This window comes from Athene noctua, chromosome Z (assembly GCF_965140245.1).
Source record: "Athene noctua chromosome Z, bAthNoc1.hap1.1, whole genome shotgun sequence".
Classification (NCBI taxonomy): Eukaryota; Metazoa; Chordata; class Aves; order Strigiformes; family Strigidae; genus Athene; species Athene noctua.
The window spans coordinates 27,698,804-27,723,449 of record NC_134077.1 but is presented as its reverse complement, the minus strand read 5'-3'; the positions used below and the strand labels follow the sequence as shown (position 1 = coordinate 27,723,449).

The 24,646-nt window shown below is 40.6% G+C and overlaps 1 protein-coding gene across 1 annotated transcript in view; it reads left to right on the top strand.

Moving 5' to 3' along the window:
• Positions 1 to 24,646, top strand: part of SV2C (synaptic vesicle glycoprotein 2C) — a 120,889-nt gene that overhangs the window by 41,437 nt on the left and 54,806 nt on the right. Inside the window, exon 3 of the mRNA XM_074932103.1 lies at positions 19,052 to 19,232. Coding sequence (XP_074788204.1) covers positions 19,052 to 19,232 — 181 coding nt within the window. The remainder of the gene's footprint in view (positions 1 to 19,051; positions 19,233 to 24,646) is intronic.

Here is a 24,646-nt window from a genome sequence, read left to right as displayed (position 1 = left end):
TTCAAGGCTTAAACTGTGCTTGCCTCAGCTGAATTCAGTGAGTACCATGGATATCGGGAAACCTGCTTTTATTTAAATTATGAAGAACACTGCTTGTAATCAGGATAACATACGTACTTGTGAAGATTGTACGAGTAGCCAATAAGATACTTGTACATTTAATCACTTGCAGACATGCATTACCACCATGTCATATGTCTGTACCTTTTATTTGCACACAAAAATAAAGCTAAATAATTATGCGTTTGTAGTTATCTTCAAATCTTTGTCTTGGAGGCTATGTCTAAAAGAGTTAAAAATCACTGAGCTGCTTTTTTATGCACTGCATGCTCTTCCATGGCTCTACCTATCCCATCACAGATCAGTGATTTTACCATTTATGTTGCACAAATTTATAATCTTACAGAAGTGGCCAAAAGAAGGGAATGCCTCCCAGAGGAAAAGCCTGAGGGCCATGGTGATTTCACACATTTAATTTGGCTGTCGCCTCCACTTTCACTCCCTCTCTCAACTGCCATGGGATCTCTGGCTGATGATACATCACTTCTTAAATCAATGTGTCAAATGGAGTTTTTTAATCAAACTGAACATTTTAAATGTGATAGTGCACTCTCTTCCAAGTCCCTGTTTGGTTAATTCTGAAACATAGTAAGTTATGATCTGCAAGCTTACATTTATAGAAATGCTGATCTTCATTATTTGTGTATTTATAGCCCTGAATTTTGCATCTTTCATCAACTGTTGAGCTATGAAATGAAAGATAGGACATATAAGCTTCTTGGCAAGAAGAAAAAATATTTTCACAGATAAAGTGTTAATGAACTTCTTTAAGACATGGAACGAACATGATTTAATGGCTCTTTGTCACAGCTGAGTAAATTTCTTCCTATGCATTTTATCCATTTATCCATGGATTTAATCAATCAAGGATTTTAGAACCTTTCAAAGTTTGACTTACCATTTTATCTTTATATTTTGAAGAATTGGAGGCAAATTGTATATTGTGACAGGTAAGGTTTGAAGTAGCTACTTATTCCAGACCTTTGGCTTGTTTAAGGGAATGTCAGTGCTGAAAAGTATGGAACACAAATTATTTTTTAACTTAATTTAACTGCATTTTACAGCAGATGTAATTCTTTCCTTACAATAGGTACATCTATTCTCACTGTACACACCTGGTTCCTTTGTTCGAAGTACCAGTTTAGTATTGTTTCAAGTGTATGGAACATCCCTACTTTCATAGCTGATTCAGAATCAAAGTCACTATACTGTAGAAGTATAAATACTTAAATGAAGGAATAATACTGAGTTACTGCTTGAATAGATATATAAATATGACATATGTAAATTTTTTTAACTATTCGTGCAAAAGCTTGTTTAAGAACAGCTATGCTGGTAGTTAACAGTTTGTCCAGAACACTGTTATTTACTGACATTTATAATACAGTTTGGTTTTCCATTTATTCTTACCCATTTTTCAACACTTCATCAGCCCTATGCAAAATGGGAAGGCTTGATAGGAGGGGATGATATAAGTGTAGGGTTTTACAGTTTTACATACAATAAATTAATAGGCTGCAGGAGGCCAAGGGGAATTACTTGCAGATTTATTATGTGACTGCAACTGTGGGCTACTTAGGGAAGTTCTGTCCATAATTTTTTTTTTTCATTGAAGAATACCAGATTTTACATCCAGGCCAACTCTACTGCTCAGATTTCTAGATGGTCTTTTCCCTACTACTAACTGTAGAATGTTGTTCCCTGGCTCTCTTAAACCAATGACCCAACATCTACCAGCTAGTGGAAACAAAACCAAGAGTTTTTGAGACACATTACATATGCAAAGTTATTCTAGCTTTTCTTAATAAGTAGGCTTTTCTCAGGATAAACGTGATGCACAAAACATCTTCAAAGACTAACAGAAACCCATTTATCAGGCAGACAGATGTTTTTATATGAGTTTTTGGAGGGGATTGGAGAAAGTTGGGAGAGTAATGCAAAGCAGAAAAATTAAGAAAATGATGTAAAGTGAAACTGAATTTACATCCATAGGGTTAAAAAAGGTCTGCGTTCTCAAGGATAGGCAAAGGTGGCCCATTTGTAAATATCTTCATGTCATGTTAGCTGGACTGAAATTATTTGCTGTACACTGGTTAGCAGTGGAGAGCCTCATATGAAGTTGAGAAATTATGGATGAATATAACCCATGTGATGCATGACTCTATTGTGCCATGTGTTGCTTTTGTCTGGTATTTGTCAAACCTGATCATTTTCACAAAGTATAAGTATTTTCCTAATCTTCCATAATTCAGGGTGATTTTCAAGGTTGGTTCTGAAGTTGCCATTAGCAAGTCTTGTTAAATGGAGATCATTAATTGATACATACAGTCATCTAAACAATTTTTCATTTAGACATTATAACAGTGCCTCCTGGCACTATTGTAAATAACGTAATTAAAAAGCACCTGCAGCTGTATTGGCACCATACAGAGGATTATTCTGATGTTATTCTTCATTCTGACACTGGATTAGTTAATCTATTTCATTGACTCTAAATGGGAAAGCAGAAAGTAGATGTGGGACCATTAGAAACAGAAGTTTCCTTTTTTCTTGTACGCTGTTGTGTACTAGGTGAGGTGGACCATATCTCTTGTCAGGCAATTTGGGACATGTGTGAGTTTCAGACCTTTATAATTCTGGTAACCTGTTCCTGATGAGGTTAGGCCTAATTCAATGTCTTTGTCTGAAACCAGTGAAAAGTTTCTGGTTTGGGCGGGATTTTTTGATTTGGTTTTTTTTGTTCGTTTGTTTTTTAGTATAGTTTCTCTTCCCCCACACTTTCACTGCATTGGAACAGAGGTGGTAAAAGCCACTGTATGGATGAAGCAAAATCAAAAAAAGTTATTCTCTCCCATTTACAAAGCACACAGTATTGGAATATAGTCATAGTAAGGAGAGTTAATGTCTGATTAAACACTGGAGAAATAATCAACTGTTACTTTTAATATTGTACAGATATATTCAGTAGGAGAAGTTTTATTAATTAGTTCTTAGTTGAGAAATTACAAAATCACAGAATCATTCAGGTTGGAAAAGACCCTTGGGATCATCGAGTCCAACCATCAGCCCGACTCTACGAAGTTTTCCCCTACACCACATCCCCCAGCATCTCATCTAAACGACCCTTAAACACATCCAGGGATGGTGACTCCACCACCTCCCTGGGCAGCCTATTCCACTGTCTGATCACTCTTTCTCTGAAAATTTTTTTCCTAATGTCCAGTCTAAACCTCCTCTGTTGCAGTTTAAAGCCATTCCCCCTTGTTCTGTCACTAATTACCTGTGAGATCAGCACCAACCTCTCTTCAATGTCCTTTCAGGGAGTTGTAGAGAGTGATGAGGTCTCCCCTCAGCCTTCTCCTCCTCACACTAAACAGTCCCAGCTCCTTCAGATGCGCCTCATAGGATTTATTCTCCAGGCCCTTCACCAACTTCGTTGCCCTCCTCTGCACTCACTCCAGCACCTCGAGATCTCTCTCTTACTGAGGTGCCCAAAACTGGACACAACGCTCCAGGTATGGCCTCACCTGTGCAGAGCACAGGGAGACTATCACCTCCCTACTTCTGCTGGTCACACTATTTCTAATACAAGCCATGATAACGTTAGCTTTCTTGGCCACCCGGGCACACTGCTGGCTCATGTTCAGCTGCTTGTCAATGAGAACCCCCAGATCCTTCCCTTCCACACAGGTCTCCAGTCACACCTCCCCCAGCCTGTAGCCATGCAGGGGGTTGTTGTGGCCCAAGTGCAGGACCTGGCACTTGGCCCTGTTGAAGCTCATCCCATTAACATTGGCCCACTGATCCAATCCATCCAAGTCTCTCTGTAGAGCCTCCCAGTCCTCATGCAGATCGACACTCCCGCTTACCTTGGTGTCAGCTGTGAACGTACTGATGATACACTCTGTGTCCTTATCAAGATCATCAATAAAGATGTGGAACAGAAATGGTCCCAACACCGAGCCCTGAGGAACACCACTCGTGACCAGCCACCAGCTGGAATTAGCTCCACTGACCACCACCCTCTGGGACCGTCCATCCAGCCAGTGCCCGACCTAGCAGACCATTCACTCACCCAGGCCCTGGGCAGCCAGTATTTCTGTGAGAACTCTATGGGGAATCGTGTCAAATGCTTTTCAAAAATCCAGGTTAGACTATATCCACAGCTTTTCCCTTGTCCAATAGTCAGGTCATCTTGTCATAGAAGGTTTGACAGGCAGGACCTGCCTTTCATAAACCCATGCTGACTGGGCCTGATCCCCTGGTTGTCCATTATATCACTTGTAATGGCCCTTGAGATGACCTGATCCATGGCACCGAGGTCAGACTGACAGGTCTGTTGTTTCCTGGATCCTCCTTTCTGCCTCTCTTGTAGATGGGTGTCACATTTGCCACCCTCCAGTCCAATGGGACCTCCTCAGTCAGCCATGACTTCAGGTAAATCATGGACAGCAGCTTGGCGAGCACATCTGCCAACTCCCTCAGCACCCTCGGGTGTAACCCATCTGGTCCCACAGACTTGTGTGCCTCCAAGTGGTGCAGCAGGTCTCTGACCACCTCCTCTTCAACTGTGCTGACCTCATTCTGCTTCCCCTCCCCATCTCCCAGCTCATGAGGCTGGGTGTGCAGGGAACAGCCTGTTCCACTGCTAGAGACTGAGGCAAAGTAGGCATTGAGCGCCTCAGCCTTTTCCTTATCCTTAGTTACCATGTTTCCCTCTGCATCCAATAAAGGAGGAAGATTTTCCCTAATCCTCCTTTTGTTGTTAATGAATTTATAGAAATATTTTTTATTATCCTTAACAGCTGTAGCCAGGTTGAGCTCTAGCTGTGCTTTGGCTCTCCTAATGTTCTCCCTGCATAACTTCACTACATCTTCACAGTCTTCATGAGAGACGTGCCCCCTCTTCCAAAGGTGATAGATAGATAGTATCCCATGCTCTGAACTGCTGAGTTGAATGCGACTTATTAATGTAGGTGTATATACTTTGAGCTTTTTGTTTTAATTCAGCACTAAAGGTGCTATTCATGGTTTCTGCTCTGAGTCAGAAGAAGGACTAGGCAAATACATTAACATTCAGGCAATAAAACAAGTAGCCAAAATTAACAGTTCTGAAATGAAATTAGATGGTTAATGTAGATGACTGTGTGGGCAATTTAAAGCTTTAGTGAAATATATTTTTTTGCTTTGAAATTTAATTAATCCTAGCACATTTCACAGTTCTATGCACTGTTCAATCATATGCAGCATTTATAATCATTCTGATTCTCAGGTTTTCCATGGAAGTGCATTTCAAATTACAAAGTCACAGCAATTTCTAGCATGACAGGGTCAATTCAGAGATGGGCAGAGAGTGCATTGAATTTATCATCTAAATCTGAGAGCAGAAAAATCCAGAGACACCTTCACAGCTGCAGTGGAAGAAAACAGGAATTAGGGGTATTAGGACATCTTAACTAGGTGTGTTTTATCTGAAGCTTGTCTGTTAGGATTTTATCACTAATACTAGAGGGAACTGTTGGATCAAAGGAGAAGATAGTGTGAAAATAGTATGTTCAGTGATAGCAGCTAAGGAATCTGTCAATAGCTTCACATCATCACCTGGGATTACCTGAGTTTTTGATAAAGTCTATGCTCTATATATTGCATACTGGTAACTACCATATTGCAAAGTATTGTTTATATGGGAAGAAAATTACCACATATTGGATGGTTCTTACAGCCAATGATGCTAAATTTGAATGCTGAGCGATTATTTCTGTTGTGAGTATCAAGGAAGCAGTGCTTTAGTCTTTTTCTCTACAATGCATTGTTGATTTATCTAGCCAAGAAATAGCAGTATGAAATAGCAGTGTGCTGCTCTTTGCTACAATAATCACTACCAATATTCAGTCTGCAAATTATTATAATGAAGAAAACAGAATAACTCTGATCTAATTTTTATTCTGAGAAATCTATTATGGAATAAATAAAATGATGTGAGGATCTGGTAATATATGACACATTTTTAAGAGTTATTGACACGATAAAGTTCTCAAAGCAAAAGTGATGATGACAATGTACTGCAAAGGAACCAGTTTACCATATTCTCTGTTTCATTGATTTATCAGAAAATATAGCAGTGAAGAAAATTCCCCATCTTAACAAGTAATCTATTACCTGTCACAATTTCTGCAGTTACTGAACTTCTTCTAAGCATTTATTAATTTATCTAATTTAGATCTGAGGAAAAGCAGGAGCAGTGACTCCTTTTGTTATTACAGTGGTTCAATTAAACTAATATCTAGTAGACAGGAAACTCATCTGTTTTATGACAGAGCATTATTGCATTAGTAAAAAAAACATGTATCAGCACACCTGCTTTGTAAATTTTAGATATATTATAAGGTGAACATCCCTGGAACCGTAAGGATACTTAACAGCATACAGACTCTTATACCAAGAAAGTATTATGTTTTACGAAACTAACAGATAACGTTGTGGGGTTTTTCTAGTTTAGAGCTAAATCACCTTATTCTGTATTTAATACATAAACCAGAAATAGCCTCATTAGACTGATGAGAGGAAACATGGAGGCAAAAATGCCATGTTTTTTCCTCTTGGAATTAAAATGACCCTTACGCCACAAACACTTTAGGTTGTAAATCTCACACCTGAGGTACAGGAATCAATCGTAGACATGTCATGTCAGGCACATCAATTTAATACAAGCATGTCAGAGGAAAACAGAAAGTTAACTAATATATGAATGAAAGATGTGTAAATGATTTTTGCGGGACACTTTGACTTTCACATAGATGGTATTTCTGTTATAGTACTGGAAAAGTTTTAGTCAAACCTTTCCAGCTATGAGTTTTCTTCTCTGCAATTTCCCTCAGAGTAGACACACACTAGTGTAGATTCATGACTTGGAAATATATGCAAGTTGTTTTCCTAGAAAAAAAATGTGGATTTTTTTTATTTTATGGGGAGGACACAACTGTTCTCCCTTTTCCCTTCTTCCCAAGAAAAAAAAAAAAAAAATTGTCTTCCTGGCTCACCTTTGACCTTTGTACGAGCACAGCTGGGTGATGAGTTTGGGTAGCCATGTCATGAGACCATTTTCCACTTCAGTCTCAATGTTAAATCAAGACAAATATATTGTACATATATATTCATCTAGAATTCTGTTGACCCAAAATTTTGTGTTGTCAAATTTTGTCTTGTGTTAGGTGTTTTCTGTTTTCTGAGTATGTCATAAGTCCCGTTCACTTTCAGTTGTCTTCCAACTATCTTAGAAGTTCTATAGAGGGCTTCTACTCTTTCTTGAGTTCAGTTCTCTGGAAAATTTTCACTTGATCCTTTTGAAAGGGAAAACAAAAAGTTGTTTGTTGTTTTTTATATTTTTCCATTTAATATTTTGTACTTTTTCTAGGGTATATCCTTGCTTTGCATTCATGACTCTTCTCTTTAAAAGTACAGTACTTGGACATCTAACAACAGTTTTCTTTTGATAAATAAAATATCTAATTATGTCTGTTGTATTATTACAAACCTATATTATTTGAGTTGCTTGTGTTGCTGATGATGTTTTTTTCCACTATTATGCTGAAGATCATAAATAGCTTTGCACGTAGAACTGTGAAGTTACTTGCTTTTTCATTTTCCTATCTACACTGGTCAACTGAGTATTATGTTACTTTTGCTCATCTTTGTTTTCAGTTCTGTTTCCATGACTTTCATGGTTGAGTTCCTCTATTGCAGTTCATGAGTATTGTTTGAGAACAGGATCATTTTGTCTGAGAGCCAGATACAGTTCACATGATTTCTATTTATGTGAAGTTTCTGGACTGTATCAGATTGAATATTATCAGATGTTTTGTAGGTATGTTTGAAAGTGATATAAGGAGTTGCCTGTGTTCTTTTTTCTGTTGATGGAGCACAGGGACTATGTTTTTTATTTGACCGATCTGAGCCATTAATTGTATGCTATGTATTTTCAGTAGCCTTTACATCAGAGAATTTTCCTGAGTTGTTTCCCTGTGTAAATACTAGAGAAGCACATTTTTAGAAATAATAAACATTTTTAAAACTTTAGATTAAAATAATATTTGTTCTTTTCTTTCATGAAAACACTAATGTGTCTGTATGACTCAACATGTTTCAGAAGAGGAGAGGAGGTTGTCTTTTTTTTCACTGATTTCACTGGGATTCAGTGTCTTCCTTTGTCACAATGAGTATGAATTTATATTTTTGTCTTGGTTCAGCTAAAATAGAGTTAAGTTTCCCCAGCAGAGAGGGGGAAGGGATCTCCAGCCGGGTTATTCATACCATGCTGAAGTCAGGTCTGGCATGGCAGCGCAGGAAGTTTTTTCCTTTTTGGCTTTGGTCACGGGGAGCACGGGGCTGTCTGTATGCATTACGGTATTTCTCTGTATATCTTTTGTCTTGTTTACTGTTATTGCTGTTTATTGTTGTTATCATTGCTACTGTTGTTGTTCAGATTGCTTATTATACTGTTTTATTAAATTTCTTCTTATTTCAACCCGGGGTTTGTGCCCTACTTGTGTCAGAGGGTGGGGAAGGGACAACGGCAACGTGGTCTCCGGTCCCAGCACAGCTTAAAACCATCACAGCCTTTTTTGGCGCCCAACATGGGGCACAAGAGGGTTGAAATAAGCATCAAAAAGGGACAGACCCTGACCAGAGTGTGTTAGAGCAATCTGTTGGGTGTAATCTTTCTGTTTGTATTTGTACTGTTTGTTAAGGAAATGTTTGCAATGCTGGCCCACTTGCTTGTGTGGTGGGGCTGGATTATTCCTTATATCCACTGTGTGTTCCCAGTGCTGGTGTTTGTTGTCGGTGCAAAATGTATAAAGGGGATTGTTTTGTTATATGGGCTATTGACTGATTATAATGCCTTTGCTTCGCTGCTTGTGGGGGGGTGGGCCGGTACCTGTTTGTTGCCTGGGCCTTTGTTAAGGGTCTCACCCTCTCTATGGGTGAGCCAGGGGAAGAGATCCTCTCGGTTTTGGGGAGTTTCAGTTATCCGTGGGGCTTTTAGGCCAGTGTATTTGCGGCACAATGTTTTCTGGGTGTCTGCCAGATCTTGTTTTGGGCCATGCGGCGCTTCTCTAACAATAGCAGTGCCCGGAAACCTGCCCCGAGGTCAGATAATAGTGAGTGGCAAGGGGTGTGGGAAAAGATGGGCAAAGGCATGAGTCGGTGGGCAAGTCCAATTCTTTGGAATTTCACTCCCGAACAAATGCAGAGCCCTGAGAAGCTGATTGAATGCTTAGAAAGGGTGTGTTACCAATCTGGCAAAACCCAGGAGACACAAATCGCTGCAATGTGTTGGGGACTTGCCCATGCCTACCGTGTCCTCTTTAATACCACCCACTGCTCTCAGGGGGGATAAAGGGCTGCAGGATCTGCGAATGAATTTACTGGTACAGCAGTTGGTCTGGGGGACAGGCAGAGCCAGTATCAGTCGCCTCCACCAGCACAGCAGCTGAGCCAGAGAGCCAGCCAGTGCCGGTATCAGTCACCCCAATACAGAAAACCAAATATACCAGAAAGTCAGTTCACAGAGTGGGGACGAGGATGAGCCAGGCCCATCAAGGGAACAGGAGGAAGGGCCAGAGGTGATCGTCCGATCTCTATCCCCGACTGAGTTGCGAGATATGCGGAGAGATTTCGGCCGCCTGGGAGGCGAGCAGATTTGCACCTGGCTGCTCCGATGCTGGGACAATGGAGCTAGTGCTTTTGAGATGGAGGGGAGAGAGGCCAAGCAGCTGGGATCTTTGGCCAAGGATGCTGGCATTGATAGGGCAATAGGGAAACAGACTCAAACCCTCAGCCTTTGGAGGCGACTGCTGCTCAGTGTAAGGGAGAGGCACCCCTACAAGGATGACATCCTATGTCAGCTAGGCAAATGGACCAGCATTGAGAAAGGCATCCAGAACCTCAGGGAACTGGCTGTGTTTGAGATGATCTGTGGTGATCTGAATGATGAGCAGTCACCCATGGACCCAGATCAGGCCCCTTGCACACACCTGATGTGGCAAAAGTTCCTGAAGAGTGCACCAGAAGCACACTCGAAAGCACTGGCAATAGTGTCCTGGTGGACAGACACCCACACTCTAACAGTGGATGGAGTGGTTGGCAAGCTCCGGCAATATGAGGGAAATCTCCCTTCATCTCAACATTCCTGGGTCTCAGCTGTGGAGGAACTGTCTCAGAGGGTCCAGAAAATGGAAGTGGACAGGTCCTACATTCCACCTGCATGGGCTAATGTCTCAGCCATTAGAAGCAAACGTTTCCCCACCCAAGAGAAAGGCAGCAGAAGGCACACACCACGAGGCACCCTCTGGTTTTTCCTCTGCGACCATGGAGAAAACATGAGGAGGTGGGATGGACAGCCCACTGCCACCCTAGCTGCACGAGTAGAGCAGCTGAAAGGGAAGACCATCACAAAAGGGGAGTCCTCCAAGAGGAGCGCAGCTCCCGTGTCCAGTCAGAAATCCCCCAGACAGAATAGAATGGTGAATGTTATGTCTGACCCTCTTGAGGGGACCAGTGAATCATTCTTGCAACAAGTGAGTGATGCTGAGCAGGATTAGAGGGGCCCTGCCTCCAGCCAGGTGGAGGAAAGGGATAATCGGATTTACTGGACAGTGTGGATCCGATGGCCTGGCACGTCAGACCCACAAGAGTATAAGGCTTTGGTGGACACTGGCGCACAGTGCACCCTGATGCCATCGAGCTACAGTGGGGTTGAATCCATCTGCATCTCCAGAGTGACAGGGGGATCCCAACAGCTGACCCTACTGGAAGCTGAAGTGAGTCTGACTGGGAAGGACTGGCATAAGCACCCCATTGTGACTGGCCCAGATGCCCCGTGCATCCTGGGCATAGACTGTCTCAGGAGAGGGTACTTCAGAGACCCGAAAGGGTACCGGTGGGCTTTTGGTGTAGCTGCCCTGGAGGAGGTTGAACAGTTGTCCACCTTACCCGGCCTCTCAGAGGATCCCTCAGTGGTGGGGCGGCTTAAGGTTGAGGAGCAGCAAGTGCCGATTGCTACCAGGACGGTCCCCATCCATCAGCTGATCCGTCAACTAGAAAGCCAGAAGGTGATCAGCAAAACTCACTCACCCTTCAACAGCCCTACATTGCCAGTGAGAAAGCCGAATGGCGAATGGAGGCTAACTGTGGACTACCGTGGCCTGAATGAAGTTACGCCAGCAATGAGTGCTGCAGTGCCGGACATGCTCGAACTCCAGTATGAACTGGACTCGAAGGCAGCCAAGTGGTACACCACGACTGACATTGCTAACGTGTTCTTCTCCATTCCGATAGCGCCAGAGCGCAGGCCACAGTTTGCGTTCACTTGGAGAGGCAACCAGTACACCTGGAATCGATTGCCCCAGGGGTGGAACCACAGCTCCACCACTTGCCATGGACTGGTCCATACTGCACTGGAGAAACGTGGGGCTCCAGAACACCTGCAGTACACTGATGACATCATTGTATGGGGGGACACAGCTGAGGAGGTCTTTGAAAAAGGAAAGAAGATCCTGAAATCCTCCTGAAGGCCGGCTTTGCCATCAAGCAAAAGAAAGTTAAGGGGCCTGCAAGGGAAATTCAGTTCCTAGGAATAAAATGGCAAGATGGGCGTCGCCACATCCCAGTGGAGGTGATAAACAAGATAACAGCCATGGCCCCACCAACCTCTAAAAAGGAGACTCAGTCTTTCCTGGCGCTGTGGGGTTCTGGAGGATGCACATCCCGAACTACAGCCTGATTGTGAGCCCTCTCTACCACGTAACCCGTAAGAAGAACGATTTTGAATGGGGCCCTGAGCAACAACAATCCTTTGAACAAATTAAACGGGAGATTGCCCAAGCAGTAGCCCTCGGGCCGGTCCAGGAAGGGCAGGAGGTTAAGAACATGCTCTACACCGCAGCCGGGGAGAACGGCCCTACCTGGAGCCTCTGGCAGAGAGCACCTGGGGAAACCCGGGGCCGACCTCTAGGCTTTTGGAGCCAGGGATACAAACATTCTGAAGCTAATTACACACCAACTGAGAAGGAGATACTGGCAGCGTACGAAGGAGTTCGGGCTGCCTCAGAAGTGGTTGGGAGGCCCCACCATATAACGAGCTGCCGGATGAGGAGAAGCGATATGCCCTGTTCACTGATGGGTCTTGTCACATTGTGGGAAAACATCGACGATGGAAGGCTGCTGTGTGGAGTCCCACACGACGGGTCACTGAAGCTACTGAGGGACAGGGAGAATCGAGCCAGTTTGCTGAGGTGAAAGCCATTCAGCTTTCTTTGGATATTGCTGAGCGGGAAAAGTGGCCAAGGCTCTACCTCTACAACGACTCGTGGGCAGTGGCAAATACCCTGTGGAAATGGTTGCAGCAATGGAAGCAGAACAACTGGCAACGTAAGGGTAAAACCATCTGGGCTGCTGAAGTATGGCAGGACATTGCAGCCCGTGTGGAAAACCTCCTTGTGAAGGTGCGCCACGTGGATGCCCATGTACCCAAGAGTCGGGCCACTGATGAACATCGACACACCCAGCAGGCAGACCAAGCTGCTAAGATTAGAGTGGCTCAGGTGGACTTGGACTGGCAGCACAAAGGTGAACTGTTCATAGCCCGGTGGGCCCATGAGACCTCGGGCCACCAAGGTAGAGATGCAACATCCAGGTGGGCTTGAGATCGAGGGGTGGACCTCACCATTGACACCATTGCAGAGATCATCCACGGATGTGAGACGTGTGCTGCAATCAAACATGCCAAGCGGGTGAAGCCCCAGCGGAATGGAGAGCGATGGCTGAAATATAGATATGGAGAGGCTGGCAGATCGACTACATCACACTGCCACAGACCCGCCACAGGAAGCGCCACGTGCTCACAATGGTGGAAGTGACCACTAGATGGCTGGAAGCTTACCCATCACCCCACGCCACCGCCCGGAACACCATCCTGGGCCTTGAGACCCAAGTCCTGTGGCGACACGGCACCCCAGAGAGAATTGAGTCAGACAACCGGACCCACTTCCGAAATAACCTCATAAATGCCTGGGCAGAAGAACACGGCATCGAGTGGGTCTACCATATCCCCTACCACGCACCAGCCTCTGGGAAGATCGAGCGCTACAATGGACTGTTAAACACCACATTGAAAGCACTGGGAGGTGGGACCTTCAAAGACTGGGACATGCATCTAGCAAAGGCCACCTGGCTAGTCAACACAAGGGGATCTGCCAGTCGAGCTGGCCCGGCTCAGTCAAAACCTCCACGTGCTGTAGATGAGGATAAAGTCCCTGTGGTGCGCATGAGGAATATATTGGGAAAAATGGTCTGGTTTAGTCCTGCGCCAGGCAAAGGTAAAGGCAAACCCATCCATGGGATTGCTTTTGCCCAAGGACCTGGGTGTACCTGGCGGGTGATGCAGGACAATGGAGAGGTCTGATGCGTACCACAGGGGGACTTGATTCTGGGTAAGAACATACCATGAATTATGCTGTGCCTTTGTAAATTGTTGTTTTGTTATTGTTAACTGCTAAATGGCAGCTGGACATGACGCAGATGGTATAGAATAAAGGGGTGGATTAAAAAAAAAAAAAAGGCTGTGATGGTTTTAAGCCCTGTTGGGACCAGAGACCACTTTACTATTGTCCCTCCCCCACCCTTGGACACAAGTAGGGCACAAACCCCGGGTTGAAATAAGAAGAAATGTAATACAACAGTGTAATAAGCAACCTGAACAACAACAACAGTAGCAATGATAACAACAATAAACAGCAATAACAGTGAACAAGACAAAAGATATACAGAGAAATACCGCAGTGAACACAGCCAGCCTGCTGCGCGTGCTCCCCGTGACCAAAGCCACAAAGGAAAAATCTTCCCATGCTGCCACACTGGACCTGACATCAGCATGGTGTGAATAACCTGGCTGGAGATCCCTTCCCCCCCTCTGCTGGGGAAACTTAACCCTATCCTAGCTGAACCAGGACCATGTTTCATTTGTTATTATGGAGATAAAGTTTTCCTTTTTTGCTGACTGTGAAGGATATCTGGAATATCTTGTGCACTAAGCAGCTAAAAAAATATGCAAAAGCTAAATGGTTTACCATGCGATGACTTGTCACTTTGGAATTATTACTGTTAGAGAAACAAGCATAGAGGTTCCTCAGTTACAAGTCACACTTTAAGGTCCAAGAATCCCTGTAGTGTGGTATACACTGTACAAATGTTTATATTGAGACTGAAGAACTTCAGCATTCATTTTAAAATAGCTTTATAAGTTTCATGTATTTAAACATATTGCTAAAAATAATTCTAATAATGTAATAGTAAGTAAAACTTGACTATAAATATATATTAACCAGAAGAGCTTCAAAACAAATGTGTAATTAGGCATCTGCACTAGACAGTATGAAATTGCAGATTGAAGCCTGTCTGCAAGCTGTCCTGAAAGGGAATGTAAGAGGAGTGGATTAGTCTGAAGAACAATAATAGAAAAAGAGTCTAATATGCTGTGGCATTTGGGGATTTGCATATAATGCATGTTATTATGTAAGAACAATTATTTAACATCTGAAGTTAAGACACAAAATGATTGCTGTGGGAAACAGCATTTAAATAAAGAAAATCCATGGCTTGAGAAGTCTTGAACTTGCAAAGACTCATGCAAAATTATAGTTTTGGTTAATATGTTGGCTGACTCATATGTTTGCTGGAAAACAGTACTCATCAACTTTTTTAGTTGATGTTTTACTCCTTTAACTGCTTAGATCTACACCTTAAAAATTTACAATTCCATAAATATAGAGCTTGTTCTGCCACTTCAGGCACTGTTTAGAGAAAAGAAGAAATAGTTGTTATGGAGGAATATTAGTTTGTGGCAGTCCTTTATGTTTGAATATTGGAGTGTTAGTACCTCTGAGGAAGTGAATGGCATAATATAACAAATATGAACTGAAGATACAGTATTCTGACTACACAGATGGTTTTAGACATTGAAAGACTGTGGAGTTCTTCTGCCAGTTGTGGAATTACGGTTTTCTTATATCTGTTGGCTTAATGGAAAAGTGTTTGCTTTAGTTACTTGCTATTATAAACAGTTTATTATACATTATATTTGACTGAAGTTAGTTGCAATTCTTTTCAAACTCTTTGCTGATCAAAGAAACTAATAACAGATTATAGTTAAGTATAGTTCTGAAGGATTATCATCTTTAAGCTCTGATTATTCTGTTTATCAGGGTTAAAGCAAAGATAAATCTGGATATTCTTACTCATTATGTTACTTATAGGCATTGGACTTACTATGAATTGTAACTTTCTAAGCAATAGCATATGGGAAGTTCCTAGTGTCTCTGTTGCAAGGAAGTCTGACTTTACTTTCATTACTTCATTTTCTCCCAATTAAGTGTATACTTACAGACTGATTTCTCAGGATGATTTGTCCATCATTTAGATACCAGGCTATGAATTGCAAGAGACAGTGACAAATAATGAAGTTATGGCAGCACAATGAGTAAAATATGGTTTAACTGAACCTCAGTGACAGATCATGCATGTATTCTTATCCTATTGCTTAAATTGCCCATAAACAGCTTTTGGATACTGAGAGAGTTCTTGGTTGGCTGCTTTGTAAGGTTAAGCTGATCCTACCAACCTGGAAGATGCTGTGCGCACATCCATTTAAAAACTATCTAGCCATCTGGTAGCCAAAGTGAGTGCATGGTGTAAACCAATTCCAAACTCGGGTCCTCCATCTGAAGAGGATGCAAGCATGTAGTTTGCACCCTTGTAGAGTGGGGAAAATTATTGAAGTATGTAGAATTTCTGCTGTGGAAAGAAAATACAGGTTGTTAAAACTAGGTAAAAGAACAATAGAATATTCATTGTGTGAGGTTTTTTTCAGCTGTCACTTGGCTCTTCTCAGTGCCTTTCCACCAAATGACAGAGTTTACAGATATCATTAGTAATCTTTATATTTTGGAATAAACTTTTATTTTAAAAAATATGCTTCTAGGATCATGCTGAATGTCAAATCTGTGTGTGGCTTGTGCTGTATAAGCTAACTTCTTCAGAGTCACAAGTGTGCTGTACCAAAAAGAAAAAGAAAAGCAGCCAATTTTGTGATCAGCAGTAGCTGCTTAAAAAGGGAATACAATCCGCAGAATGACATGCTAGATTAAAATCTATATACATATATGTACACACATAGAATTACTGTTTAGATGACCACTGTTCAAAGGTAATGAGACAAGAGAGCAAGGTCTCACCAACAACAGGATATTTAATTTTCACGTATATACATTTATGAAATGTGAAATATGAGATTTATTAAAGGTGTACAAAAAATTATAGTGTTTTCCTCACAAGAGTTCTGACCAGTGGCGTAACAAACAAGAGAATGGTGTAATGATAATCCAATGTCATTGGTTAGTTGTATTTATTAAGTTGTTCACCTGTTTTAACTGTTCATAGTTAGAATTCTCATTTGACATTCATCACTTTTAAGGCTTATTGTGAAAATTGTTGCAGGGGAGAAAAGTCTTAAGGAATTATTTGAAAGTTGAGAGGAAGGGGACTTCCTTAATGGGCTGCAGGCAGGGTTATGTTCTCTATAAAGAGAGACAGAAAATATGAAAAAGAAGAAAAACAGGAAAATACACTGAAACAGGTATCATCGGTAACTGCAGTAGGTTCAGGATGGAATGGATGCAGATCATTGGTGCGGGAGAGGGATTGTGGATGCTCTGCAAGGTAATTAAGAAAAAATTCAAAGTTAATATAATGGGAAAGAATAAGCTAATGGCGCAGCTTAGAGAGCAGCTTATTTATATCAGTTTATTGATAGGGGAATACTATTTTTAACAGCATCTTTTGAATACTCTTCAGGAGAATTACACTGGTATAAGAGAGGCCAAATCACAGTACAATGACCAAAGGATTTGTCATCAATAAGAAAGGTTAAAGTTTTTAAACTCTCAAGACTTGGAAACATTTTTCTTTCATCGTTCATAGTGTTTTGATATTTCTGTGCAAAACAAGGAAAGTAGTTACTTGGTAAAATTAAGATTACTTGCATAGAATATTTCAAAATTATCTACATAAATAAATATGAAACTATTTGATTCACCTTCTCTGAATATTTCTAATATTAGAGTGTTGACTGGGAAAGTTCAACAACCTTTATGTATGAAAGAATGTGAGGAATTTAAGACTGAAACCTAATCATTTTATTTGCCTTTTTGAAATATGTCTGCTGCTATTGAACTATTTTTGCTAAGTTCTTTCAACTCATACTGACAAGCAAGCAGCAGCTCTGCTGGATGGAGTTTCCAAACTGCTTGTGATGAGCAGCAATGGATCTCCCATTTCTGTCCTGAGTGACTCATGAAAAAGACAGTCAGTCTAGAAACATCATGTTCCTATTTTATGTTGGCTAAAAGGGCAACTGCAGAAAAGACTGATTTGCTGGTATGGGTCACAGTCAATGGCAAAGGGTATTGTTAAAACCAGCATACTCGCCTAACCAAGATATAACTCTCTATCTTGATAATATACATTTAACACAATGTGTGTTCTATCGAAAGTTTTAAAAAAATATCTCATAAGGAAGCAGCAGTGGAAACTACTTATACAAAATATGAGGGGAACAGGGACATTTTGGGATATATGTGACCCAGCAGATATTAGCACTTTAGATGTTAACATCTGGAATTCCAAGCATGGAAATACTGATGGGTGATCTCTATGTTAATACGCAGTTATCCACACTCAAGCATTTAGGTGGCTTTTTTCAGCTTTCTTTCCCTTACAATTAACTTCTGCAGGGCAGAAGTGATTCTTTTGGAGGCCAGAATTTTACACAACAGCAACTAAAGCCCAGCAGAGTTGCTAGGGAACTTGTCCGTGTGGCTGATTGAAAGAGACACAGGATAAGGATTTCTAGTATTCCAGCTACTTTATATTTCATTCCTGCTCTGTAGTAGGTGGTAGCAACTGCTAGGCAGACAAAACCCAGTCTGGAGAGTTCAGTAAGAAAGTAGGAGGGAAAAGAATTACATATATAAAATAAAATACAAATCTGCTTGATTCAGTCTAAAGCTTGGCAACTACTTTCTTATGACAGTCTGCTCATTGTGTTCCACAGAAGGTTTCACTCTGGAAAGGAAATAATGTACAAATATGCTAAGATGTGAGTATCAAAATGTGTTAAATATTTCAGCTTATCTTTCTATGGGAAAGTACTCCACGTTGAAAACATCATTAACATTAAAAAAAAAAATAAAATCACTGCAAAACAATTTTTCCCTATCACATTTTAATGCATGTTGCTAAACTGTAATGTATCTGGTCAAAATTCTTCGGGGAAAAAAAATCCAAAACATTCCAGTGCTTTTCTGTGTACAGGACACTGCTTTTTAAATAAAGCAGTACACTGAAACAGGAGAGAGAAAAAATCCAGTCAAGCTGGACATCTTTGATTATATAGATCTCAGATTGAAAGTGTCTGTCTCATCATCAGCTTCCTTTAGACTTAGTACATCTTACTTCCTGTGATTAATCCCCTACAGGACAGCTTATATTCTCGAAATGTTGAGACAATTTGTTTCTGTAAGGGAAATTATAATTTTTGTAGTATTTAACATGAATGCAGTTTATTACTGGGGAGACAGTGTCATTCTTTCTCCCATTCAGTCTTACTTGCCTGTATTTTAATAGTTTTAGCTAGAGGCACTTACTTAATAATTATATTAAGCTTCACTCTGTCTGGTAACGGATTACAAAGACATAGTAGGAAATCTGTTCTCCCTAGATACATTTGCAAAGCTATGCATGTAATTTCTATTCACTGAGAAAGGATAAATTAATCTCTATACTGCTTGTTTTGTAAATATAGATCAGCTCTTTTTGGAGTGGTCAGTTGTGGTCAGTTTTGTAGCTCACAAAACATCTCTTTTTTTGTGTATTGCAGGTAGCATAGTGTACCTTGGGATGATGGTGGGGGCATTCTTCTGGGGAGGCTTGGCAGACAAAGTGGGAAGGAGACAGTCACTCCTGATATGCATGTCTGTCAATGGATTCTTTGCCTTCCTTTCATCATTTGTCCAGGGCTATGGCTTCTTCCTCTTCTGTCGCTTGTTTTCTGGATTTGGGTAAGCACCTCCGGTTTTGTTCATTTCCACAATTCTGTATGTTAATAAAACTTTTCTGTTTGTAAAAGCACATTATTTAATGTAGAATTATAGTCTGTGTCAGGGGTAAGAGAATAAACAAGTAGCTACTACACTCCTAAATAACAACCGGAAGGGGAAGAATAATGATTTTAGGGAAAAGACACAGACTGTAAATTGTGCGATTCAGTTCTGCTCTTATTTTGCGACAAACATGCTTTGTGACCTTGATCAACTTGCTTAACTCTTTTATGCCTCAGCTTCTCTTTGTATTGCTTGTTCAGTCTGCAAAACCAAACCCTCCTCACAAGTATACTGTAAAATTTCAGTAATATTTCTAAAGTTTCTAATGTCTTATTGTGCATAATATTGTTTATAATACTACTGCAGTCAAGACTGTCAAATTTAGAATGGGACCCTAGAGTGTGCCAAATGCTACTGCTTTCTCCAGAAGAATGGTGTTTGTGGCCCTGTGTTTGCTTTGTTTTCCATTTAAATAACTTCTCCATTGCTGGAAAAGTTTAAGGTATTGTAATGGTCCATGAAATTTATAATTTTAAACTTACATGAGCACAGAATGAGATACACAAGCAAGATACTATGAGAAAACTTCTACCTTTACTGCACCCTTGGATAATGAAGAGCTCTGTTCTGCAGAGTGCTTAGTTTAACACTTCTGGTAATTGTTTGATTCAGATCAAAACTCCCAATTACAATTCCATTTCAGGTCACTATCAGTCTTCAGGATGTGGACAGGAGCTGGTGCGAGCACAGTATGCTGTGTTGTAAAGCCATGCACATGAAGTGTACTGCTTGTGTGGTTTCTTGGCTGTAGTATATGTAGCCGTAGTGTGCTAAAACTGCTGTGTGATATTTGTCGTTTTAGAAACCCCTTGAAGTTGTCTGAAGAAGTGTAGACCTAGACACCCATACCAAAAAGAAGTTACCATAGCACTAAGTACTATTAAAGTGATTTATGAAGGGGGATGGGCAGGGCAAGGGAGGAGAGGAAGGAGATATGAGGAGCCCTCATGCTAGAAGAATCTTCTTAGTATGTCACCAGATTGTCAGACATGACTTTAATAGAGATCAAGAGGAAACGCCAACTGTTCTAATACTTTAAAAAAGTTAGAAAAACAAAACAAATCCCATCCAGCTTCTTTACATGTTTTTCATATCATGGGTCACTGTTCCAGATGTCTCTCCATAGAGAAACACTGTCCGTGTTGCATTATGCTTTCACTTTTCCAAGACCCTGTCAAAGTCCAGAAGCTTGTATTCCTGCTTAGCCCGCCCAATTCATGAGGGTAGTACTGAACCCCTGTGCCACAAATGTTTGTCTTTTGGTAGACATGTTTGTGACATGGTTGGTTTTCACCCAGATTGTCCCTCTTTGGGCATATGGCAAAACATACGTTTGTCATGCCTTGTGCCAAACTTGCCTGGAGGGTGTCCTCCTCACCTGTAGCAATACCTTTACCAGTAACATACAGTGCCTGTAACTTTACTTGTGATAGATCTATGTTCTGGATTGGGAAGCATGTTCTGTTGTGTACCCAGTTTATGATTAATGGTCTTTGAAGGCCCTTCATATCTGTATCTTACACCTCTGTGTGGGTCCCTACTGTGTCCAAAGTCCTCTTACCTCACCTTTGAGCGCTGCCTGAATAGATCATAGATAATTTGTTACTATATATTACATTTTAAATACCACACCTCTCCCCCCCAAAACCCCAACCAAACAACAATGAAAAAAGCCCTGAGAGAGCATGAGCTGTTGAGTCATTCCTCATAGCAATTAATGCAGAGAAAGATTCATGGCTGGCTCACATTTGCTCTTTTGTTCAAAAAATGGATTTCTCCCCAGAACGACCTCCTTCAACTGGTAACAGAGTTAGCCAGGGGTTTCTAGAAATGAATCTGTGCTTCATACCCTCAAGATGAGGGAAAGCTCTTCCCTTTTCTGTTCCCACTGCCTGTGATAGTGCAGTTTTTTCATTTGACTTTGCATGTTTGGAGCCCTTCATTTTTGATCTGCTCACTTGCTCTCAGAGGATGCTTACTTTTCCCTTAAGAGGCATATTCAAGGTGGTATTTCTGTCACATTGGCCTTTCCTTTGTTTTTTGATCCCATTTTTGATATGATCTTATGTTGAGAGCAGCTGTAACAGACACATCATATGCCAAGCACCAAGAAAGAAGGGAGGGTCTAGGACGTTTCAGCTGCAGAGTCAGCAAAGTAAAATCTTTTCACTTTTAAACAGCTGGGCACAAATATACCTCCTGTCATAGCATCTTAAAGATCTGTGTTTCCAGATACTTTGCATCAGCTGCTGTCCAGGAAGGCAAACTCTTTTTGGCATCACTTACTGAAGAACTCTCAGATGTCTGCACCATCTTTGAAACTGTATCTTCTTGCAGTATGATAGGAAATTTGCTTAAAAGGCTTGAGCTAAATCTTGAACATTTATTGCAATCTTTATTACATCCTAGGCCTTGCTTGAATTAAAAGAAGTTGTGTCGGTTAAATGGGAATAGAAACTCAACCTACTATATAATATCATTTCAGAGATCCTGTCTCTGAACAGTAGATGTCAGTTCTCCTTTCTTAATGAAATACACTGAATATTATCTATCTCTGTTATGAAGGGAAGAGGCTCTGTTCCAGTAACTTTGTGTGAATCAGAACCCAAATATGAAATAGGAATAATTTTAAGCAAAGAACTGAACTATATGTTTTAAAGGCAAAATAGTATTGTTACTCACATTGGAGAAGAGCTTTCTGAAGAGTCAGAGATTTATCTGGACAGTTTCATAAAACTAAAAGTCAATAAAATATTAAGAAGTGTTCAAAAGATATAAAGTAATTTAGGTGCATAGAGTTTAAACTAGCCTATTATCTTCTAGATAATATATAAATAGGTTAAGATGCACAAAAAGTAAAACCAGTATCTGATAGAAGATTTTATTTATAAAAAATACTATAAAATAGATTTTTCTCAGATTCCTTTGCAGTCAAAATGTGTTTATAAAAGTAAACTGCTCAAAGAAAAAAATCCCTTCAAATAGTTTTTTTGCATCTGAAAAACCTAAAAGTAGTAAAAATTTTACATGCAAAGAAGTGATCTGAAATACAAAACAGTATAAATATTAAGATATTACTGGGTGAAAGACATTGAGTGATATGAAAGTCTGAGAGGTGAACTTAAGCTAATGAAAAGAATAAAAAGGTTAGACAGTATGCAAAATCATTTTCTTTTATGGAAAATAATATCCTAACTGTGATTCCTCCATTGATTAATCCAAAATCAAAACTCAAAGGAAATTGAATTTAAAAGCCTGATAAAAGTCTACGAGGGCTTTAGACATGGTTTCCTACAAAGTAAAAAGACCTAGACAAGAAACTGTGAGCTGTGTTCACCATTAGTAATGTGCAAAGATTTATTTTCAAAAAGTGCCTTGTTAGCTTGGCCTTTGAAATCATCAAATGAAGGTTTGTCTAATACAAGAACATGACTCATAACATCACTGTTAACTTGAATGGAGCTGGAGTTGTAGCCTATTCAACATTGCCACTGTGAAGTATTATTCTCAGAGAATTTTATCTAACCTCTGTTAAAAAAAAAAATCTAAGGTATTACTTTACCATTTTTGGTGATTTTAGATAATTTTAGATGCAGTGTTTCTAAGTACAACTCAATTTAGAATAAATTCCTTAAAAGTGCACTATGTATTTGTAATATCCCAGCAAATTTCAATTTTGTTGCTTTGAAATAACCAAATAGGATACAATTAGAGAAAAATGTATCATTCTTATCCACCCAAATGTTACTTCTATAAGAATCAAAGTTTTAATGCAGTAAAAAGATAGCTGGAGATAAACTGCACTTTAGAAATTCTTCAGACAACCTCATACATTTGTTCCCATGTGAAACTGATTCTTTTTCATGAGCAAAGTGAAAAATGCTAAATAGATGTGTCCTATTTTACAAGCCAGACAGTATGTCCAGACTCCAGAGCTATCTGTTAATCTGGCAAAATTGCCAGTTTGGCCAAATTTCTTCTCCAAATCCACAGAAATACTAGGAAATACAGCTTAGACATGGTTAACTTGTGTGACTAAAAGCTATTAAGAAGCCTTTCGCTTGCTCCGTTGCTCCTTGTGAATAAGAGTCACTCTTGAGATGTACTGTCATATATGTTTCTTTTCCAGAAGACTTTAGACTATACTTCATTAAATCTGAGACTCACCTTCAGACAGCTTTCTTAACTCTTCATCAGAAAATATCTCTAAAGCTACCTGCAGTACTTCCACATTACGGGAATCTATCAAAGAATGCTGGTGTCCACGTAGTAGCACTAAACTCATCATTTTGATCTTTTCTCAAGTTCTTCAGACTCTTATAAGGAATCAGTAGTTAGTAAAAACCCAAAACTGTAGATGAATTTTCTTGTAACTAGAAATTTTGTGGTGATTGCCTGTGAAAATCCACCCATGCTGACTTCTGTCACCACTTCTGTATATTATGTGTAGTGGTAAGAAAATTAGTGTTGTATATTCCCCTTCTCTTAAGGGCCAAGATAGGAAGGACATGAAAGCAGTCCATATGCATAACAACTGTAAAAATGTTCTAGCAGAGATATGGACTATGTGGGCACAGCACAAGATGGTTTGCTTACACAAGCAGTTGCCTTCAGGAACTTCAGCTCTAGACCAACAGGCTGCTTTTTATAATTGTGTGTCATCAGCATTTAATATCATGTTGTATTTATCTTTTACCTCCTCATACCCACTTGCTTCACTTCTTTCTCATGAAACACCTTGTGTCCTCTCACCCTCAAAAGTTTGTAATCCTGTCACTTCTAATTCCTCTCCAGCTCCCAGATGTCTCCCACACATGGCTATCGGTGTTCTTACACTGAGAGCTAATGAACAACTCTGCAGGTGACTGGCTTCAAAGCTGATAGCATACGCCAAAAGGGTAGATATGCTTCTCAGTCAAGACAAGGAAGCAGTTGGCAAGGTCTGAACTTTACAGAGTTGTTCACTACCCAGAACTTGATGCCCAATCCATTCCTGAGCTGTGATATCTCCTGCTGCTCTGGCCAGCTCCCCCCATTTATATACTGAGCATGACATCATATGGTATCAGGTATCCACTTGGCTATTTCAGGGTCAGATGTCCTGGCAATGTCGCCTCCCAGTTTCTTATGAAAACTAACTCTACCCGAGTCAAACCCAGGACAGACTCCAACCATTAACTCACCGCTGACAAGTCCATCACTAAGCCTGTCCCTAAACACCAGGTCTACAATTCTATTAAATACCTCCAGGGATAGTGACTCTACCACTTCCTCATGCACCCTGTTCCAGTGCTTAACAACCTTTTCAGTGA